General features: G+C 42.5%; 1 protein-coding gene across 2 annotated transcripts in view; it reads right to left on the minus strand.

Annotated features, from left to right (window-relative positions):
• Positions 1–23100, minus strand: part of UCHL3 (ubiquitin C-terminal hydrolase L3) — a 25595-nt gene continuing 2495 nt past the window's right edge. The window contains exons 4-10 of one of the 2 annotated variants that reach the window (XM_087895544.1): positions 21996–22152; positions 20349–20434; positions 16316–16363; positions 6573–6797; positions 4550–4625; positions 1649–1707; positions 1–207 (exon numbers count right to left, since the gene is read on the minus strand). In XM_087895544.1, the coding sequence (XP_087751670.1) occupies positions 124–207; positions 1649–1707; positions 4550–4625; positions 6573–6797; positions 16316–16363; positions 20349–20434; positions 21996–22152 (735 nt within the window). In that variant the 3' untranslated portion in view covers positions 1–123. The remainder of the gene's footprint in view (positions 208–1648; positions 1708–4549; positions 4626–6572; positions 6798–16315; positions 16364–20348; positions 20435–21995; positions 22153–23100) is intronic. The other variant, XM_034416957.3, reaches the window with a different exon arrangement.

Below are 23100 nucleotides of genomic sequence, written 5' to 3' on the forward strand. Positions count from 1 at the left end.
CAAAGTGTAATCTGAAATTTAATTCACCTCAATGTTATCAAAATTTGATCGTTGCTGATTTGCGGGTAAAATATAATTTTGTTACAGTACATTAGACGCCAATTCCTCTTACGTAACAGTGATCTAGGCAGCTGCTAAAGCAATTGCGTTGAACCTCAATTCATCTGGATCGCGTTCCATGAATTTCTTGCATACACCTACAGCATCCTAGGAAGAACACACAGAGAGATAATCACATACACAATATCATCGTCTCTCCATACACAGCCATTTTTATTGGTACCAGGTTGTCTTATGGGACTCTGCTAAGCAGCATTGATGTAAATATGATTAATATATTGACTGTTTCCTAGTATGATTTGATTGCTTATTTGTACCCTATGACTATCATTAAGTGTTATTATGATTCTTGACGAATGTATCTTTTCTTTTACGTACACTGAGAGCGTATGCACCAAGACAAATTCCTTGTGTGTCCAATCACACTTGGCCAATAAAGAATTCTCTTCTGTTCTATTCTATGCTCTTACAGTAAATTGTATATTTAAATTCACGATTTCTTATAAATGCCTTTGGAAACTGTAGTTGTAGTTTTCATATACACATAGTCCTCGACTTATGGAACCCAACATTTCGGTTGCTAAGCGAAACATTCGTTGAGTGGATTCTGCCCCATTTTACATCACAGTTGTTCAGTGAATCACTGCAGTTGTCAAGTCAGTCACATGGTTGTTACTCGGGAATCTGGATTCCCCAGATTTCGCTGGTCAGAAGATCATAAAAGGGGATAACGTGACCTTGGGACACTGCAACCGTCATAAATATGAGTCAGTTGCCAAGCGTCTGAATTTTAATCCCGTGAGCATGGGGATGCTATAACATTTGTAAGTGCCAAAAATGGTCCTAAATCACTTTTTTTCCCCAGTGCCTTGGCAACTTTGAGTGGTCATTAATGAACTGTTGTAAGTCGAGGACTGCCCGTATTAAACCAGTGTTTCATAAACTTTAATACCGGTGGACTTCAACTTCCAGAATTTCCCAGCCAACACAAGGAATTGTAGTTCCTAAAATGGCTAAGGATGAAAAACACCGTACTATACAAATTCTGTTACTGCACTGAATTTTAAATCTGTTTGCCTCCTCCTTATTCTTTCTCTGGGAGAAAACAAAGCCAGCCTGCATCTTTCTAGAATAGCAGATCCTGCTTTTCGAATTTGGAGGACAATAAAGCCCCTGCTGCTTTCTTAGGGTAAAGGTAAAGGTTCCCCTCGCACATATGTGCTAGTCCTTCCCGACTCTAGGGGGCAGTGCTCATCTCCGTTTCAAAGCCGAAGAGCCAGCGCTGTCCGAAGATGTCTCCGTGGTCATGTGGCCGGCATGACTAAATGCCAAAGGCGCACGGAACACTGTTACCTTCCCACCAAAGGTGGTCCCTATTTTTCTACTTGTATTTTTTAATGTGCTTTCAAACTGCTAGGTTGGCAGAAGCTGGACAAGGAACAGGAGCTCACCCAGTCACGCAGCACTAGGGATTCGAACTGCTAAACTGCCGACCTTTCGATCGACAAGCTCAGCCTCTTAGCCACTAAGCCACCGCATCCCTTTGCTCTCTTACAGGAAACCCAATAAAGCAACTACGAATTCCTACCTCTAGAAACGTGTCGACATTGGACCGCCCATGGTTTATCGGGAAAGGCTTGCGTCCATCTGTTGGGATGGAGAAAAGTCATTCTTCATTGCTCAGAAAAGAAAGGGGTTCTACTCTTCCCCCTCCCACGGCTGCCTCCCACTAATCCTGAGCCAAAAACCTCATAAGGTCATGCCATCCGCCAATTGCTATCACTTTACGAAGGGGCATCCCGGCACCTCTAAACCCGCTTTCTACGCAGGACATCCAAGATTGGAAAGTTAGACGGTCTTCTAATTCTTCCTTATCTTTATCTGCATTCCAAATATAGGGATTCCAAATTGCTGGAATTTCTTGGGTATCTTATCTTATGAATGCCTGAAACGTCCTGGGTTAGTCTAGAGCAGGGGTCAGCAACCTGCGACTCCGGAGCTGCATGCGGCTCTTTGGGCCCTCTGCTGTGGCTCCCTGTCAGGTGATCCCACCACTGGCTGGCCCCGCCCCTCGCCCTGCCCTCCCAGTCACTCCTCCCCTGGCCTGAGAAGGTAAGGGTGACGGCAGGGGATGGAGAAGCAGCCAGGGCAGAGACAGAGAGATACAGAGAGAGGGGCAGAGAGAGAGGGAGAGAGATGGGGAGAGAGGGAGGGAGGGGAGAGAGAGAGAGGTCAAAAGGATTTTGTGGTTCCTGGTGTTTTTTAACAACTGGTTCTCTGCCCTAATGACCAGCTGGGTAGGCGTGGCGGGGGGGGGGGTCATGTGACTGGTGGAAGTGAGTGACATCGAGTTGGCCACGCCCAGCCAGGTTTTGTGGCTCCCGGTGTTTTCTTTTCTGTGGGAAACAGGTCCAAATGGCTCTTTGAGTATTTAAGGTTGCAGACCCCTGGTCTAGAGCAAAGGACGGCTAGGGATGACATGATAGCAGTCTTCCAATATTTGAAAGGTTGCCACAATGAGAAGGGGGCCAACTTATTTTCCAAAGCATCAGAAGGCAAGACAAGAAACAATGGATGGAAACTAATCAAGGAGAGAAGCAACCTGGAATTGAGGAGGAACTTCCTAACAGTGAGGTCAATTAACCTATGGAACTACTTGCCTCCAGAAGTTGTGGGTGCTTCATCACTGGAGGTTTTTAAGAAGAGACTGGACAGCCACTTGCCTGGAATGGTATAGGGTTTCCTGCTTGAGCAGGGGGCTGGACTAGACGACCTCCAAGGTCCCTTCCAGCTCTGTTCTTATTAAGGATATCTCCAGGTTCAAATCACCCGAGGACCAGTCTTATTTCCTTTAAAGCCATCAAGAGGCCCATCCTTTCCATGTGAGAAATCCAGAGAGAGCCTGAGCTGTAACTGAACCACGTGAAGGGATCCTTCGTGGCGTCGCTTTTTCCAACCCAACTTAATTTAGTGGCCGAGAATATGAAGCCAGTTTTCTACCATGGCAGAAGCACTGATTATGTCAAGCCAGACTGTCTCCATTTCCAGATCCTGCAAATTACTTAACCGGGCAACACTTTTTATATTTCTGTCACAGAGGAATCTGAAACCAGATGAAAATGCCACAAATGCTTGGTTTACTCACGTGGCTAACCACCGAAAGGAGGGACTATTCCACAAGCAATCCAGCTGAACAAAGCCACCCCCCACACACACACATTTCGCAGACTAAGTGCCTCTGAATTCCTCTCCCAGTCTATTCTGGGAAAAGGCATTTGAACAAGCCATCCAGAAATGCAAACTTCTCGCTTTCTATTACACGGCTGAAGCTTCTCGGTGAACTCAACCCCCCAGGAACCAAGAGCACAGGAAAGCAAGACAAGGTACCAAAGCACCAGAAGGCAAGAACAAGAAACAACGGATGGAAACAAATCAAGGAGAGAAGCAACGTAGAACCAAGGAGAGATTTCCTAACAGTGAGGACAATTAACCAGTGGAACAGCTTGCCTTCAAAAATTGTGGGTGCTCCATCACTGGAGGCTTTTAAGAAGAGACTGGACAACCACTTGTCTGGGATGATATACAGAAGTGGCCAAAATTGTGGAACCCGTTTGGGAAAAGTGTATTTTCTAAAACTAGCCAATAACACCACTTTTTTTTGGAGTAGTACTATAAAATTATATATCAATGTAAAGATAATTTAATCAAGAATGTAATGCAATAACTTTGATGAAGAAATTGCTATTAGAATAGCAGTTACAGTATAAAGAAGAAAAGTCAAACAGAAAAAACAAGATAGCACCATGTCACTTAATAGTCCTTGACTAGGTGGCTCAGTGGCTAAGACACTGAGCTTGTCGATCAGAAAGGTCGGCAGTTCAGCGGTTCAAATCCCTAGTACAGGTCTCCTGCGTGAGCAGGGGGTTGGACTAGATGACCTCCAAGGTCCCTTCCAACTCTTGTTACTGTTAAATAATATTTAGTTGGGTAACCTTTAGCATGGATTACGGCCTTACAACGTCTTCCCATGGAGTGAACCAAGTCTTTTAGTTCTGCAGCTGTTATAATGGAAAACCAAGATTGAATGATGGCTTCTATTAAGTGGGTTTTATTGCTGGGTTGCTTCTGACTAACAAGTTTCTTTAGTCGGCTCTGTAGATTTTCAATTGGGTTAAGAAAGTCTGGGCTATTCCCAGGCCATTCCAGCAGTGGAATAGGATTATCTTGAAACTCCAAAAAAAAAAAGTGGTGTTATTAGCCATCAAACCTCAAAAATACACTTTTCCCAAAAAGTTTCCACAATTTTGGTCACTACTGTAGGGCCTCCTGCTTGAGCAAGACATTGGACTAGAATAGTGCCCCGCCCCCCGCCAACCTTTTGGGTACCAGGGACCGGGTCTATGGTTTTTCTGCAGACTGCAGGAGGCATGGTTTTGTTTGCTGCCTGCATCCCATGGATGGGGCTTTGCTTGTTTGTGAGAGCTCTTACCTAGTTCATAAAGAATGCCGTCCACATTCACTAAAGCGATGAAATGAAGATCTACTTTCTCATCTATACTTGGTGCCTGCAAGAAAGAAGGTGAGATTCGTACAAGGGATTAGCAGAACGCTTGACTGTAGACTTGGCAAAGAAATTAATTCTACTCTGAAACTTATTCCGACCCCAGAAAAACTTGGATCCGAGTTTTGGCATATCTGCTCCTCCCATGCTGGAGTCATTCCTTCTCTACTGGCATTTTGGTGACTCACAAAGATCACATTTTCTAGATGGCCTTTGGGGAAGAGATGCTGGTTTGGGGCTTTGTCGTCCAGTGCATTTTCCCAAAGTTGCTTTTTCTACAGGCAACGAGACTTTTTTTGTTTTACCTTGAAGACGTTTCGCTTCTCACCCATGAAACTTCCTTCAGTTCAGTTCTTGGATGAAAAGTGAAATGTCTTCAAGGAAAAACAAAGAAAATCCAGTTGCCTTTTGAAAAAAAGCACCTTTGGGACAACCATGACCTGGATGATTGAGAATCTCCATAGATACCCAGTGCATTCTTGTTGATGATGGAAACTGTAACTTTCATTATCAAGTGATGTGCTTTTTCTTCCTACTCTAGTTTCCATTTTTTGCTCTCTTGCATTATTTCAATGAATTGGAAGCCACCTGTAGTGGAATGATAGTGCAAATCTTAGTAAATAAATATACGTATGAAAACGTATAGACAAAGGATTTTTTTCCCCATATAACCGAGTTTCTGTCACCTTGTATGGCACAAGATTGATAAAATGCCCACTATCCAACTCCAGGCCCTCAAACCTGAAGACATGAAAAATCTGGTCTCTCTGTAGTCCAAATTTATGCTACTCTGCAGCACATATACATGAAACACAGAACCAGAGATGTGATTTATGAAGATTATTGGAAGAAGGGCAGTGGGCAGGTCAGACATTCTGGAACTACCTGGAAGTTGCAGCCCAAAAGAACATGTAAAATATCATCCATTCATGTCAGAGGCACCTGTTAAGGTGCTTCCGGGTTGAAAGGATTAGCTAGTGACATCACCATTGCCCGGAAAATGCCCACGGAGGCTCCTTTCAAATCCTCATCAATGAGCTGGAGCAAATGACAGGAGCTCACCCCCGCTATACAGGAGCACTCGGAACTCAAATGTGGGCTCGCTAGCCTCCAACCCAGCGTCCCTAAGCATGTGAGACACCACACTCCAACATATAAAATAAAAAATGAATGAATAAATGAAATAAGGGAAATTTCCCCATATCTTCACTCTATTCTTATCATATAATCTATCTATACTCCATCATTCCCTCTGCATTCACTCTGCAAAGAAGCCCAAAGAAACGTTCTTGGAGATTTCGCTACTGGCAAGGAAGGCCTGGGTAGAAATCCTGACTCCCACATCATAAAAAACATAGGAAGCACATAATATTAAGCGATTCAGTCACAGTGAAAGACTGCTTGAAGGGGGTGGGGGAACACAAGCCAAAGAATGAACGATCATCTTGACTGGCAGAGAAAGAAGGCTGTTGCTGGCATTTGGGAGAACGCCAAGAATAGGTACAGAATCCTGAAGTCACCTTTTGCACCGCTCCTGAAAGACCTCGGTTGAAGAACAGAAGGAGAGGAGACCGCTATGAAACCCGGATGAAGAACAGACGGAGAGAGACCACCATGGAGCCTGAAGAAATGAAGAACTCAAGAAACCAAGTGGAACAGCACTGAAGGTCTGCAAGCCAATCAAAGCACCAACCGGGAGGGAGAAAGAAATCCCAAGGAAGATGGAGCAGCAGCCATCATTCCCGTTACTTCCTTGAAGATTTCAGTGGTGGCTTCCATGGAGGTCTGAAGATGGCAAAGCTGCACAGATTTGGGTTTGCTGGACCTTCAAAGGACGAGAAGCAAACCCAGAGGAGGCTTCAAAGAGGCAGAGACATTATCCTCAGCCGGAAGGGAAGGAGGGAGCCGTAGCCTTGCCCCTGAGCAGAGATCGAAGAGAAACCAGACTTACGGCCGGGGAGTCCCCCAGAGACGACATTGGGACTGTAGGCCGCCAACTCTGCAGGCAGATGGGAGGGCTTGTGGCCTCCTCTATGGGGCTGGTGGCTTTGGCACAGGCAACGGGGCTGTGTCTGATCAGGGTCAGGGAGGCGGAGCGACGCAAGGGCGAGGCCTTCATTTTGCAGTGGCTAAACTCAGGCTGGGTTGAGGAAGAGGAGGAGGAGCCAGGCAAGGACTATACAAATATTGAAAAAAAGACACACTTTACAAGTAGAGCTTGTGCTCAGCGACGTAGCCCAATTCCGTGGCCCTCAAAACCAACGGCCATTTTACACACACCACCCCCTGAAAACAAGCATCCATGTTTTTCTAAACAGGACAAGCATTTATAGGTCCTTGGTGCTTTCTGCAGATGTTTCATTACCCAAACTAGGTAACATTATCAGTCCTAGAAGGAATGAGGTTCGCTCCCTGTTTATATACAAGTGGCTTGCCCTATATTACTGACGATATTACCTAGCTGGGTAATGAAATGTCTGCAAGAAACAAGCAAGCTCAGAGAGCCCCAAGGACCTCTCATTTCGACCCTGAGCTACAAATATTCTCCTTTATTGATATCATTCGCAGGCAATCGGTCAAAATTAATTTGCTCGTGTCCAAACCAGACAATGTTACACCTTCCTCCCATTTCCTGCTTGGATTTCCCGCTCGGCAGCAATTTCTGAAAAAGCTTCTGTATTCCTCTCACACTAAGTCTTGCGCTTTGCATTTTGGGGGTGTAAAAACCGCTGCGAAACAAAGGGGGCAGCCCCACAGCCACCTCAACTTGCTCTTCTGGTCGAAGAGCGCCCCAATCCAAACATCTGCTGCTGAACTGTAGGCTGGAGACCAAGGCGGGGGAGGCCTGGCTGTGAGGGAGGCCATCTTGCATCCTTCTCTAAATCCGAGCTATGACTGGACAATCCTTTGCAAAGTCTGCTTCACTCCCCAATTCTGGCCCAGCGTGATGTGGGAATAGAGGGGGGGGTGCATTTCTAGCTGCCCCAGCCCAGATGAAGCCTTCTGGGGCCTGAGGGCCCTTCTCTGAGGATCTGCTGCTCGTGAACCTTCCCAGAAGCAGGAAGCATTTTCCCATCAGCCTGAAGGCAACAGGAGGGCATCCAGGCATTCATTTGGTGGCGGCTGCTCGGCCTCCCCAGAGCGAAAATGCCAAGGCTGGATGAAGCTCTACATTCCTCCACCCTGGCCCGGTCTGGCAGGGGGGGAAGGGCTTGGCTTCCTCAATCACTCTTGTTTTTTCCTTCTCCAGCCATTGTTGACCCGAAGGCATTTCAAGTGTGCCTTTTCTGGACCGGTTGGCCTTTGGGAGGAAATGGCTTTTCCAGCAGGTGAACTTTGCTTTGAAAAACAAGACTCAGGAATGTGGCGAGGCGAGAGATAAGGGCAGCCATAAAACGTGGATAAGGGCGGCCATAAAACTCGGGCTGTTTGGACGGGCGAGGAAAGCGGAATCGAGAGAGCAGGGTCCCTCAAGTCCCCTCAATCAATCAATTAGAATAGAGCCAGAAGGGACCTTGGAGGTCTTGTAGTCCAACTCCCTGCTCAAGCAGGAGACCCTATACCCGTGATGGCGAACCTATGGCACGGGTGGCACACGGAGCCGTATCAGTTGGCATGCGAGCGTTGCCGTAGCTCAGCTCCAGCGCACATGTGTGCGCCGGCCAGCTGATTTTGGGGCCTTTCGGTCCTACCAGAAATTGGGAAATGGGCTGTTTCCGGCCTCCGGGTGTGTGTGTGGGGAAGGCTGTTTTTGCCCTCCCCAGGCTCCTAGAAAGACTCTGGAACCTGGGGAGGATGAAAAACGGGCCTTCCGGGCCCACTGTGCCATCATGTGCTAAAGGGGGGGGTACACACGCAGGGGTGGGGTGCATTGAATTATGGGTGTGGGCACACACATGGGCAACCTCGCCGCGCTCCCGCCACTTTATCCACAGCATAAGAGACCTGCTTTGTTTACCATGATGTCCACAAAGATAGTCCAAATGATGAATACGTGTCTGCAAGTTTGAATATGAACTGAAGGAAGGATGTACATTTATACTCAAGGCAAGCAGCATCTTTCTAACTGGTGTAACTTTTGGGCTGCTTTGACTACAAGCTCATAAAGAGAAGTGTCTTTTTGCTCCACTTCTACCTATTTGTTTCAAAGACAAAATGACAACGTTTTTCTGATCAAAATCTCGTCAGAAGTCAATCAGGACACGCGCTGGAATTCTGCTGGAATCTGGTCATTTCATTTCAGAGTTGTACATCAAAGACAATTTCCTTGGGTGGGAATTAACACCCATGAATTTTACAGAGAGAAATTTAGCTTCAGTCTACCTTACTTAACAACTGCACCGATTCACTTAACAGTTGTGGCTGTAAAAGGGGGACAAATCTCACTTAACAAAGGCCTCACTTAGCGACAGAAATGTTGAGGTCAGTTCTGACTACCTTTAATCCTCACTGTGGATCAGTTGATCCTTGCCTTTTCCAAAATAAGCACTGATTAGCAGCCGGTGGGGTGTAAGTACTAAGGTGTCAAAACCAGTTTGAACCCATCTTCAGACTTACTGGGAGATTCTAAGCCGCCCTTCTGGGCCCAGCCTACCTCACCAGGTAATTATTTGTAGGGGATAAGATGAAGGGAGATGAATGGCACCTGTTCCGCCTGGAGTAAAGTAGGAAGGAAATCTAATCAAGAAATAAACTTGTTCTATTCTTCTCAACCTGGGAAACCTGATCTGGTTTAACCACAGTTAACAACCTACCATGGTTGCCTCATTTCCACATTTAATCCCTATCATTAAACCGCTGAAGAACCAGTTGCAAAGAAACCCTGAGAGGACTAAATGTTTATGGAGCTTCTCAATCATCCAGGTCATAGTTGTCCCACAGGTGCTTTTCAAAAGGCAACTGGATTTTCTCGTGTGTCTTTTTTTCCTCGAAAACGTTTCACTTCTCATCCAAAAAAGCTTCTTCTCTTCTACTGATCTATTGTTCCAACTGTTCTATTCTATCGAACCCAGAGAGGGCTATTTTTGCTCCCACTGTGAACGAAAGTATCCTCTGATATCCCAGGCCTAGACAGTTTGTCAAGGAATGATTTATAGATGCCTCTTGCAAAACTCCTAAACCATTTCCACAAATCCTTGGTCAAGCCCAGAGCCTTTTGCTCTATTGCAGGGGTGTCAAACTTGAGGCTTAGATCTGGTCCATGGGGCCGGCCTGGAAATAGCAAAGGACTGGCCCACAGTGCCTCTACTAGCAAAAATGGGGTGTGGGGCCCCACCCTGTGGCTCCATTGCGTACCATTTTGGCCAGCAGTGCTGAAGGAAACCGTCCAGGCTGAAAATGGGGTGCAGGGGGAGGTGCATGTGGCCCCTCCATGCCCCGTTTTGGCCGGCAGGGTGCTGGAGGCCATCCAGGATGAAAACGGGGTGCAGGAGGCATGCACATGTCCCCCCACGCCCCGTTTTGGCCGGCAGAGTGCTGGAGGCCATCCAGGCCCAAAATGGGGCGTGGAAGGGGTGCGAGCCTTCCGTGCCCTGTTTTGGCCAGCAGAGTGCTGCAGGAGGCATCCGTCCCGTCTGCTGTCCATCCCGTCTCCCCTCTTCCACTGACCCACGGAAGACAACTACAATGCTGATCTGACCCTCAAAGAAATCCATTGTGACACTATTGTAATTCTCTTGTAATTCTCTTGAATTACAATGCTGTTAATAATTGCACACGGCACAAAAGCTCTTATTATTCAGGGAGGAAGTTTCATGTCGGCAAATGACGATTCTAAAAGACTCAGACATAAATCGTACCTGAGCACAAGAAACAGCCACCTGGCCATCTGCAAAATGGTTTCTGTGACCCCAGAGTTGCAATGCCCACCATCAATGTACATGGCTCACGCCAGCCAGTTCCATTCAAAATAACCCAAGGGGCAGAACTGAGGCAAAATTTCAGAGCTGAGAGAGACAAACGTCCCTCATCCAGGCAATTCCATCCTTGACCTCAAGGACAGAATCCTTGGAGCAAGGAAAACACAAGTCCGCCATCTTTAATGTGCATTGCACGATCACACTAGAATAGCTATCGTCCTGACCGCGCTGGCAGAATCCTCTGGTTCAGTGTTGGCAAACCTTTTCAGCACCGTGTGCCAAAACTGGAGCACACATGTTTAAGGGGGGTGCCAGAAACCGGAAGAGCAGCTCACCGGCGCACATGCGCGGGAGCCCCAGAAGCCAGAAGAGCAGCTCCCCTGCGTGAATGTGTGTGCTGGGAAGCTGAGCTTCCATCTTCTGGCGTGCACATGCGTGCCGGTCACCTGATCTTCTGGTTTCTGGCACACATGGAACCCGGAAGAGGAACGGATGACGGATCTGTGTGCCACTTCTGGCATGCGTGCCATAGGTTTCCCATCATTACTTTAGTTCTTTAGGTGACCCATGCTGGCAGAGACAGCACATTGATTGTGTACCTCTTATCTAATTATGACATGCTGTTTCTTCTCTTCAAGAACAATCTTGCATAATGCAACATCTTTTAAACTTAGATGTGTGAGGCTTCAGGATGACACGATTGTGGCGTTTTTGAATGAGTCTTTCACTATGAACAATTAAGGGCTCTGCTAAAGATGCAGTTGCTCTTGGCCAAACCAATTTTTTTTTTTTTGAATTTTCTGCAACCTGCATCCTAGTCAGTGAAAAGATCCATAATTTTTTCAGGAAGGCAGTTAAAAAGAAAATAAACAATTTATCCACTCCAAATGTACCTTGGAGAGATCTTGCTTTTAGACAGGAAATAGCTCAGAGGCTGGAATTTTTTGCGACTCCGTCCCTTCCTTCTCAGTAAGTTTTGCCCCAGAGACTCTTTGAAAAAAGACCCACTTTCTTTTTTAAGGAAGCTGCAAAAGACCTCAATACTTGAACCCTCAAGCAACGGCATCTTTAAATCACTTGATTTTTTTAAAAAAAAATTGTATGGGGGAAGCAAACACAAGCAGGATATATTTCTATTTCAGATTAAGCTCGGAAGTTCACCTACATTACCCTGAGTAGATTTTAATGATTAAAGGTTGTAAAATAAACCAATAAAAGAAATAACATGAAAGTGATAAACAAAAATAAGTATCAGAAACAAGAGGGAAAAATATTCTCAAAGAAGCAAAAACGATGCCCTAAAAATTCCCAGGATATTAACAAACTTCAAAAAAAAAAAATTGTTTCACAAGGAGTTTATCCTAATTCTTTTGTGTTGTTGCTCAACCAATAAATTATAACACCTCCCCCCAAAAAAGGACAATTCTTAAAACCATCTGTTCTACAGGACTGTCATACTCTACTGTATGAGTATGATCGCCATGATATAAAAAAGATGTGGAGACTCTAGAAAGGGTGCAGAGAACAGCAACAAAGATGATTAGGGGACTGGAGGCTAAAACTTATGAAGAACGGTTGCAGGAATTGGATATCCTGAAGAACAAAGCCAAGAAATCCTTAACCAGCTCTCTCGAAAACATCTTCTCCAGGGTGAAATAAATTGCTCAGAGGGAGTAAAACGGCGGATAAAGTCATTTTTAAACCGTTTTCTCTTGTCAAATTAGTTTCTCTGTGGGTGGTGAGGAAGCAGACAGACGTATCAAATGTTTCGCTGTCCCTTTCTCCTATAAATTGTGAATTGCTCTGTTCCCTTTGAAGCTACTACTTTCAAACTGCTCAGTTCTCTTTGAAACCACTACTTCGGAATTTAGCTCTACTTCAGTTAATTCAGAATTTAGCTTTACTTCAGTTAATTCAGAATTTAGCTTTAAAGAACGGTTTGCGGGAATTGGGTATGGCTAGTCTAGTGAAAAGAAGGACTAGGGGAGACATGATAGCAGTCTTCCAATATCTCCGGGGCTGCCACAAAGAAAAGGGAGTCAATCTATTCTCCAAAGCACCTGAGGGCAGGACAAGAAGCAATGAATGGAAACTAATCAAGGAGAGAAGCAACCTAGAACTAAGGGGAAATTTCCTGACAGTGAGAACAATTAACCAGTGGAACAACTGGCCTCCAGAAGTTGTGAATGCTCCAACACTGGAAGTTTTTAAAAAGAGACTGGACAACCATTTGTCTGAAATGGTTTCCTGCTTAAGCAGGGGTTGTCACTAGAAAACCTTCCAAGGTCCCTTCCAACTCCTGTTCTGTTCTGTTCTGTTCTGTTCTGTTCTGTTCTGTTCTGTTCTGTTCTGTTCTCCCCTCCCCTCCCCTCCCCTCTCCTCGATTTTTAAATCAACCTTTATGCTCTGCTTTCAGATATTACATTTGAGATGATCATGTCTTTTGAGCTATAAGTAAGATGAGCAGAGAGTGGACCATACATGAATGACCAATCCCCCTCTTAGGACAGCTTAGGGTATGAACTGGGGGCAAAACTACAAATACTAGTCAAGCTACAGGCTACAAGTTTATAAGCTACTGATTTGCAACGCAAGGAAGCACCAGCAAAGCACTCCTGTCCAAAATCTGCATTCTTGAAAGTTTTGCATAGTTGCTTCCCAGGTTCTTTTGTCTGCAAGCGCAAGAAGCGCAAACTTTTCCAGCCATTTTTCCAGCCAGAAGAAAAATGAAGTAAAGCAACTGGAGAAGCAGTCACATAAGACCTACAAATAACGGGATGCTGAAATATATATTTTCCAAATACTTAGTACAGCTGTACAGTTTTAGTTTAGATGCTATTAGGAAAAAAAATGGTAACAATGTGTGTTGGTCCTGGATTCAAATTCCTCTTTTCAAAGCATCCATTTTACTAAATAAACAGTGCTTGCCAAAGAAAGAAAATACAGTTAGAATCTGGGAATAAAGTTTTTTCTAAGACATTTATCAGCTAGAACGTGGTGACTTAGTGGTGAAGATGGTCGCTTCCCACTCAGAAGGTTGAGAATTCAATCCTAGGAAGCAGCAGATATTTTTCTCCTAGGGCGCAAAGAAAAAATATCTGCTGCGAACTCCACATAGGCGTCAGGAAGGGCATCCGGCCAGTAAATGCTCAGCTCCATCTAGTCGCCCCAACTCTATCCTGATTTAAGGGATTAAAGGGTCCAAAAAAAAAAAAAAATCCGGGGGCAGAACTACAAATATTGATCAAAGTTACAAGCTATAGTTTTATCGGCTACTGATTTGCAACTCAAGGAAGCCTCAACAAAGCACTTGTCTCCAAAAGCTGAATTCTTGAAAGTTTTACATAATTGCTTCCCAGGTTCTTTTGCTTGCAAGCACAAGAACCACAAATTTTCCCAGCCATTTTACCAGAAGAAAAATGAAGTAAAACAACTGGAGAAGAAGCAGTCACCTAAGACCTACAAAATAACAGGATACTGAAATATATCTTTTCCAAATACTTAGTACAGCTGTACAGATTTCGTTTAGATGCTATTAGGGGGGAAATGGTAATAATGTCTGTTGGTCCTGGATTAAAGATGACTGAGAGCCTTCTAGATTAATGAAAGATTGATTAAAGCATTAAAGATGGCTGAGAGTCTTAAGAGATTCAAAGCAGAATCTGAGCTTAAAAGGAGACACGGACTACTTAGTATTAAACTAGAAGAAGAACAGGTAAAAGAAACAATTACAGCTTGGGCAAAACATTTTGGATATTCAACTGAGTTAGATAAATGGCAGCAGCTATGGGAAAGGAATTATAAATTAACAATGTGCACAGCATATAAGGAGAATCAATACAAAATGTTTTACAGATGGCACATGCCACCTGAAAAATTGGCAAAAATGTTTAAAGATAAAACAGCTAAATGTTGGATCGTATTATCATATGTGGTGGACATGTCCAGAAGCGAGAAATTATTGGATTAAAATTAAAACATGGTTAGAAGAAACGATACAACAACATATGGATTTAAAACCTGAACTGTTCCTATTGGGTATCTTGCTAGAAAAATTTATTAAAGAAAATACATATTTGATTATACCTGTCATAACTGCAGCGAGGATAGTATTTGTGCAAAGATGGAAAGCAGAGAAAATCCCTACAGAGGGAGAAGTAATTAAGAAAACATTGGATTGTGCAGAAATGAATAGATTGACTTTGACAATTAAAGAGAGGAATTGGAATATTTTAAGATATGGGGGCAATTTTATCATTGGTTAGAGAATATATATATATATATATATATATATATATATATATATATATATATATATGTATATGTATATGTATATGTATATGTATATGTATATGTATATGTATATGTATATATATATGTATATGTATATGTATATGTATATGTATATATATGTATGTATATATATATATATATATATATATATATATATATATATATATATATATATATATATATATGGTAAAATGTATTAATAGAAAAGCAAGAAATGTGGGAGAAATGTTATAATAAATGAAATGATAACATTAAGATATGATAAATAGTGGAGAAGTAGGAAGAAGACACAAAAGATGTACTCAGATGATACACTAAATGATGTATTGTATGTTTGTCTATAAAATAAAACAACTTTTATAAAAAAAAAAAGAGAGAGACACGGAAAGGAGAGAGTTTCAAAGCAAGAAGCATGGTTAATACTAATGGATAATGTTGCCAGCTATAATTCTTCCTTTGTTGAGGGATCCCCCCTGCAAAGTCATTTAGAAGCTGGTTACAGTGATCAGGCAGCAGAGACTTCTGTCTCAGGTTTGCATCTCAGGTACAGAAGAGCTAGTCAGCAAAAGACTGACTATATTTCTGCCTATTTCCCCTCTGTCCCAACAAGTCTCTGCCATCTGCTAGATGGGTACGGGGTGAGGCTCAAAGGGCAGCTGCAGCCAAAGGGCAGAATTAGCTTGGCAGTTTCTCTATCCCTGGGCAGGACCATCCCACAAATGGATCTCAACTCCTCCATGGGCCACAGCCAAGCCCAAATGAAGCCAGCATCCAAAGTAGAATCAAAAGCGGCTTTTGATTTTGAAAAAGGCAACATGGTTTTGTTTTGTCTTTCCAGGAAGATGATGATGTTTTGCTTCCTAATCTGGAAGCTTCATCAGTTGTACATTTTCTTCTTCCTCCAAAAAAAAAAAAAAAATCAGCCCAGTGGCCTTTTCAAAATAAAAACCACTTTTGATAACAATGATGATCTGGATGACTGAGACTCTTCATAGACATCCAAGGTGGAGTTTTTGCTAAGCCCAATTCCAAGAATCTCTATAAAGGCCAGGAGCAAAGCCTTGCGTTGGGTCAAATCAGCTTTATTAAAAAACACACACACACACAAACCATGAATGCAACTCAAGAGACAGTATTAAGACAGTTATTAAGACCAGCTGCCTGCAATTACTGCAAGTTCGAATCTCCCCAGGCTCAAGGTTGACTCAGCCTTCCATCCTTTCTAAGGTAGGTAAATTGAGGACCCAGTTTGTGGGGGCAATAAGCTGACTTTGTATAAATATACAAAAGGATGAAGGCTATTGCTTAACACATTGTAAGCCGCCCTGAGTCTCCGGAGAAGGGCGGCATATAAATCAAATAAAACAAACAAACAACAAGTATCAGGAAGAAAGCGAATTCAACCAAGTGCTGTTCTAAAAGTTTCTTCCAGCCAGCTCCCCTTCAGGATCACAGCAGGATATAAGTACCCTAAGAGTATCTGCCATGTTCTTAAAAACCGTATCAAAAGCTTTACTCAGGGAAAAATAAATAAGCTGCCTACCTCAGTCTGGCCTTCATGAGCGCTGGATTCATGCGTCACACGGATGGCCTGGAATTTCAAAACAGACGGGTTAGCCTGTGTTTTGGGGCATCTTAATTCAAAGGCTATCAGGCATCCCCCCCCCAAATCATCCGACAGATAACCAATTTGCTAAACACCCGTTTCTCTTTTTTTTATTTTTTAAAAATATTTTTATTTATACATTTTTCTTTAACATATGTAAATATTTAGTAAACAGTGTATTGTCTGGGTCATTTTAGGTAAAGCTTCCCCTTGCACATATGTGCTAGTCATTCCCGACTCTAGGGGGCAGTGGTCATCTCCATTTCAAAGCCGAAGAGCCCGCGACGTCTCTGTGGTCACGTGGCCGGTATGACTAAATGCCAAAGGCGCACGGAACGCTGTTACCTTCCCATCAAATGTGGTCCCTATTTTTTTACTTGCATTTTTTACATGCTTTCCAACTCCTAGGTTGGCAGAAGCTGGGACAAGTAATGGGAGCTCACCCCGTTACGCGGCACTAGGGATTCGAACCACTGAACTGCCAACCTTTCAATCGACAAGCTCAGCCTCTTAGCCACTGAGCCACCGCTTCACTGGGTCATTTCACTATACATAATTCTAGTAACAATGATGTTTTTTACTTGTATATAATACTGTTCTTCCAGTTTCTAATTTCTGCCTTTGTTATCTAACCATTGATAAAAAAAATCCCAAGTTAAAAAATATTCTGTATCTTCTTTATCCTTTATCTTTAATGTTAACCTATCTATTTCCTCACAATCTAATTTTTTTTATTATATTTTCATCTCATTTTTCCAGCATTGTGCAAATATAATTCTCGCTGCTGTCAAAACATGTAATATTAAATATACATTCCAGAGGTGGGTTTCAGCAGGTTCTGACCAGTTCTGGAGTACTGGTAGCGGAAATTTTGAGTTGTTCAGAGAACAAGTAGTAAAAATTCTGACTGGCCCCGCCCCCATCTATTCTCTGCCTCCCAAGTCCCAGCTGATCGGGAAGAAATGGGGATTTTGCAGTAACCTTCTCCTAGAGTGGGGTGGGAATGGAGATTTTACAGTATCCTTCCCCTGCCACGCCCACCAAGCCATGCCACACCCACCAAGGCACACCCACAGAACCAGCAGTAAAAAATTTTGAAACCTACCACTGATATTTGTCATAATTTTCTGGCAATATACCTAACAAAAACATTTCTGGCTTTAAATCTATTATGTTGCTTTATCGTTTTCTCTAACAATGGTTGTATTTTGGTCCAAATTTTTTAATGCCTTTGGGCATATCCACTACATATGATAGTACAAAACACCCATTTCTTAATGGAGAAGAATTCCATTTTCTTAAAGGACCAGAAACGTTGCCAATTGTCTCCCAAAAAAGCCCCAGGATTCATCGACCAAAAAGAGCCGCACTTCTGACGCAAACACCCCTTTCTGACAAATATGAACTTCTTCCTGGGAAAAGGCCGCTTCTGCAGCCCTCACTCTGGGCTCAACACAGAAGCCTCTTTGCCGTCGATAAATGGCCATTAAGCGGAGCACCTCTCATTCTCAAACATTGTGCAAAGCCAAGGCAGGGAGTTTCTCTTTGAGTGGGTTGTGCCAGCTCAAAAATGGAGTTGAGCAACCATGACAAGCAGGTCCTGACAGGTTCTCAGCCTCTGCTGGTAGATAAACCTTGACTGGAGCCCGAAACGACGGAAAAGAGTTGTTCCGAGAAGGAATGGACAGCAAATAAAAAAATAATAAAAATAATGAAATGAAATGAAGTGAATTAGAATAATTAAATTAAAATGCTAAAGTAAAATAATAAAAGAAAGTAAAATAAAAGAATTGAATTAGATTAAAATAATAAAAGAAAGTAAAATAAAAGAATTAAATTGATAAAATAAAATAGTAAAGTAAAATAATAAAATAAAAATAAAACAAAATGAAACATAAAATATAAAATAAAATAAAATTTAAAATAAAATAAAATCTCTCTCAGCCAGCTACCCTAAAATGGCTGCAGAGCATGACTTCCCTTCCAAAGCAGATGGACAGGTGGGTTTACAAGCCATACTGAACCATGACTCGGGTACAATGTCTATAATCAAGATAACATTCACGAATGAAGGCAAACATTATATGAATTTTAGATAAGCCCAATGAATGAACCATCGCTGGGCTTATAACCTATTTTGTGACTTCTTGTTATGGACTACTCATGCCTTTACCAAAAAAAAAAGAAGAGGAGGAGGAAACTGGTATTCTTCTAAATATTAGACATCTCAGCCTATGCCTTTATGACAGTCTCCTTGGCACGATACAGGTAATCCTCGATTTACGACCGCAATGGAGTCCAAAATTTCTGTTGCTAAGTGAAACATTTGTTAACTGGTTAACTGACCCACTTTACAACTTTTCTTGCCACAGTTATTAAGTGAATCACTGTGTGGCTGTTCAATTAGACAAACTGTTGTTAGGCAGAATGCGGCTTCCCTATTGACTTTGCTCCTTAGAAAGTCGCAAAAGGTGATCACACAACCCCGGAAGACTGCAACCGTCATAAATAGGAACCGCTTGCCAAGCATCTGAGTTTTGATCACACGGCCGTGGGGATGCTACAACGGTCATTGAGTGTGAAAACTGATCATAAGTCACTTTTTTCAGTGCCGTTCTAACTTTGAACAGTTGTAAGTCGAGGACTACCTGTATAACATGTTATCACGAAATATAGTACAACATACAGGTTAAAAAAAAAAAAAAACCTTTGCTTTTTCCCAAAAGTTGTTTTTTCAAGAGGCAAATGGTCTTTCTGGTTTTTCTATGAAGACGTTTCGCTTCTCATCCAAGAAGCTTCATCAGCTCAGTGGTGCTTCAGAGCTGAAGAAGCTTCTTGGATGAGAAGCAAAACGCCTCCAAAGAAAAACCAGAAAGACCAGTCTATCCCAAAGGTGAAAAAGCACCTTTGGGACAACCATGACCTGGATGACTGAAAACATCCATAGACCTTTGTTTTTCATCCAACTGTGAAGCTTCGCCGACGAAGAATTCTACTAATTTGAAAGCACAGCCTGAAAGTCTTAATATTATGGCGATGTCACTATAATTATGGCTGGGAGGCCTATCCCATTTAATGAAGTGAAGAGAAGGACCAGGGGAGACATGATAGCTGCGTTCCAATATTTGAAGGCTGCCACAGAGAGGAGGGGGTCAAGCTATTTTCCAAGGCACCTGAAGGCCAGACAAAGAATAATAGATGGAAACTGAACAAGGAGAGATTCAACCTGGAAATAAGGAGGAATTTTCTGACAGTGAGAGCAATCAACCAATGGAACAGAAGTTGCCTTCGGAAGTTGTGGGACCTTCATCACTGGATGCTTTCAAGAAGAGACTGGACTAATGGTTAATTATAAAAATGTAGAAATTTAATTAGTGAATATCTAAGGTTTATTTTTTGTTATGAGATTTCAAAATATCTGAACTTTGAGAAAAATAGGAGGGGGAAAAATGTTTTTAGGTTTGAATGTTTAAGATTTGTTAATGGTTTTAAAATTCTTAGAGTTATTGGATTACATGTTACTTTGTGTTTATATAAAGGGAGGTTGATGAAATTGTAAAAGGGGAGTTAAGGGGTCTTGGGAGTTATCAAATCTTGTAGTTAGCTAGTTTATTTTAGCGAATGTTTGGTGAAATCTATGCCCTGTTTTTGTTCTGGGAAGTCGGGGGTGGGGGGTGGTAAGGAGGGGATGAAGATTGAGTTTACCAAATTGATTTTTTTTTTTCCTGATGATAGTATGAATGATTGTTTATATTGTATACTTGTTTGATTAGAAAATAAAAACTTTTTTATTAAAAAAAAAAAAAAAAAAAGAAGAGACTGGACTGCCATCTGTCAGAAATGGTGTAGGGTTTCCTGCTTGTTGGACTAGATGACCTACAAGGTCCCTTCCAACTCTGTTAATCTAATCTAACGACCACTATTTGCATGAGAAGAGAGATTGCCCTCCAAATATACATTCCCCACTCACTTCATAAGTTTCTAGGTATTTGGCTCTTTGCTCGGGGTTCATGGGCACCGACTCGTCCAGGAATTTCTTCAGGGAAGAATCTTTTTCTGAAATAGACAGCATTCATTTAAAGAAAGAAGGACTGTAACATTAAAACGTATGGCTTGTACGATGACACACGACACAACAGCCCCCAATGACACCCAAAAGACAACTCATGTAACAAATGAAAACGTTTCTAGGAATTTTCTAGCTCAGCCGCTTGGCAAACAGAACATAAAGACTGGGAGACATTTCTACGGTCTGCTTCATGGCTTCCTACTATACTCCTCCTCCATTCTTCCTCAGTTCTGCCTTGGAGAAAAGAAAAATAAAGACACAGCTGTCATTGGCCAAAAATGAAAGATAGCCTAAGTGCTTTTCTCTACAAAATATACTCAGCCATTAAGGATGTTCATGGCTAGTGAAAAAATAAAATAAACTACTTTTCGTTAAAATGGAAAATCACGAAACTGCGTTTCACTTATTTTGGAGATGCCGTGAGGAGGAATTCGCTACAGAAAGCAATTCTGTTTGGAAAAGTTAGCGGTAAAAGGAAACCAGGCCATCAAAGAACACGGTCGATGGGCATCATCAAAGTTGACCGCAGAGAATAGAATAACTCAAAGAAGTAATGCAAGATTGGAAGACGTGGAGAGACCTTGGGCGATAGAATTGGAAGAATTGGACACAACTGAATGGATATCATCATCATCATTAAAATTGTTAAAATAGTGTATTTTGGTTAGCATAGGTAATCCTTGACTTATGACCACAATCAAGTCCAAAAGTTCTCTTGCCAAGAGAGACATTTGTCAAGTGAAGTTTTGCCTCGTTTTATTACTTTTCTTGGCACATTTAAGTGAATCGCTGCAGTTGTTAATTTAGTAACACGGTTGTTACTAAACCCTGTTGTTGTTACACTGTCAACCCTGAAGCCGATCTGACTGAAGCCGTCTTGGAGCGTCAGTGTTGCCATACTGGAGCTTAGGGAGGGGGATTAGAGATAGCTGGGGTTTTGTAGCCAAAACAAAATACTTTCTCTTGGGAACCAAGGACATTCTCACAGCTGGTCGGAGAGAGGAGGAGTGATGTTACCAGGCAACCAGATGGCACCTTGATTGGACCACGTGACTGATTGTTTGGGGTTGAGGGAAAACTTTCACTTTTAATTAGGTGAAAACCGCGGGAACCTTGTGTTGGTTTTCACCAGATCTGTGCCAATGTCATATATCCAATAAAGCTATTCTTTGAGGAATCCACCTGCCTCGGAGTTTTGCTTGCTATGGGTCTATTACTTGGAACCCATTGACTTTGCTTATCAGAAGGCCGCAAAAGGTGATCACATGACACACACACACACCGGGGGATGCGGTAACCGTCATAAATGTGTCGAGCATCACAATTTTGATTAGAATTTTGATCATGGGGATGCTAAGTGTGAAAAATCATCACACAAGTCACTTTTTCCAGGGCTGTTGCAATTTCGAATGGTGACTAAATGAACTCTTGTTAAGTCGAGGACTACCTGTACATGGCACCCTGTAAATACTTTTCCGTGGGTCATAAAAAGTTGCCACCGATCTTCCCAACTGCTGAAGAGTAACCTGGGAGAACGTAAAGGTTTACCAAAGTCGATTTTATCCCTATTGTTCGCAATGGCGTGAATGAGGCCGATGGTTCCGCAGGCGTTGCTAATGGTCTGCTTCATGAAATAAACACCGGGTTTGACTTCTTGGCCCTGGGCTTTGATCGTCTCTTCCTCTTTCATCCGGAAAGTTTCATACTAGGCAGTGAGGAAGGAAAAAAAAACTTTTTTTTTCAAATTCCCCTTTTCAAAGTATCAATTTTTACAAAATAAACAGTGCTCAGAAAGTTGAGAGTTCAATCCTAGATAGCAGCAGATATTTTTCTCCTAGAGCACAAAAAAAAAAAAAAAAATCTGCTGTGAACTCCACATAGGTGTCAGGAAGGGCATCCGGCCAGTAAATGCTCAGTTCCATCCAGTCTACCCTGAATTAAAGGATTACAGGGTTGTAAAAAGGAAGGTTTTTTTTTTTTAAATCAACTAGAAGGTTCTGCAGGCCTTGCAATGCCCTCCCTTGATTTGCACCTGAAATGCCCACCAAATGCACATTTCTCTTACCTTCCTTGTGATGTGCAGCCTTGCTACAAAAAAAAATATTTTGCTTTCCAGAACACTAGAAAAAAGACCATTTTTAACAATTCAGTTTCTATGGAGGGCAACACGCTGAAAGACTGTGGACCATTAAAAAAAATTGCCTTTCCCTGTGCTTAGCAGTCTTTAAAGCCACTCTTCTGCCAATTACCCAAAACTTTTGAGAGGGCTGCAAAGGAAGGATGTCCCAGGGCCCCACCTGAATATGGTATCACTTTGAAGATGCTGAAAAAGGATTTAAAGGGAGAACATTTAAAAGGGGGAAATGACCCTTTTTTTGCAAGCATGGCTTCCTGCAAACAAGAAAGTCTCAAAGTCCAAATACAGGTAATTCTTGATCTACGATCGCCACTGAGCCCAAAATTTGTATTGCAAAACAAGGCAGTTAGTTATTAAGTGACTTCTGTCCCATTTTATGACCCTTCTTGCCACAACTGTTAAGTGAATCACTGTCATTGATTACTTTGTAACACAGTTGTTAAGTGAATCAGGCTACCCTGTTGGCTTTGCTTGTCAGAAGGTCGCAAAAGGTGATCACTACGACCGTCATAAATA

Source organism: Pantherophis guttatus, chromosome 5 (assembly GCF_059756535.1).
Source record: "Pantherophis guttatus breed Tessera chromosome 5, ASM5975653v1, whole genome shotgun sequence".
In the NCBI taxonomy this organism is placed as follows: domain Eukaryota; kingdom Metazoa; phylum Chordata; class Lepidosauria; order Squamata; family Colubridae; genus Pantherophis; species Pantherophis guttatus.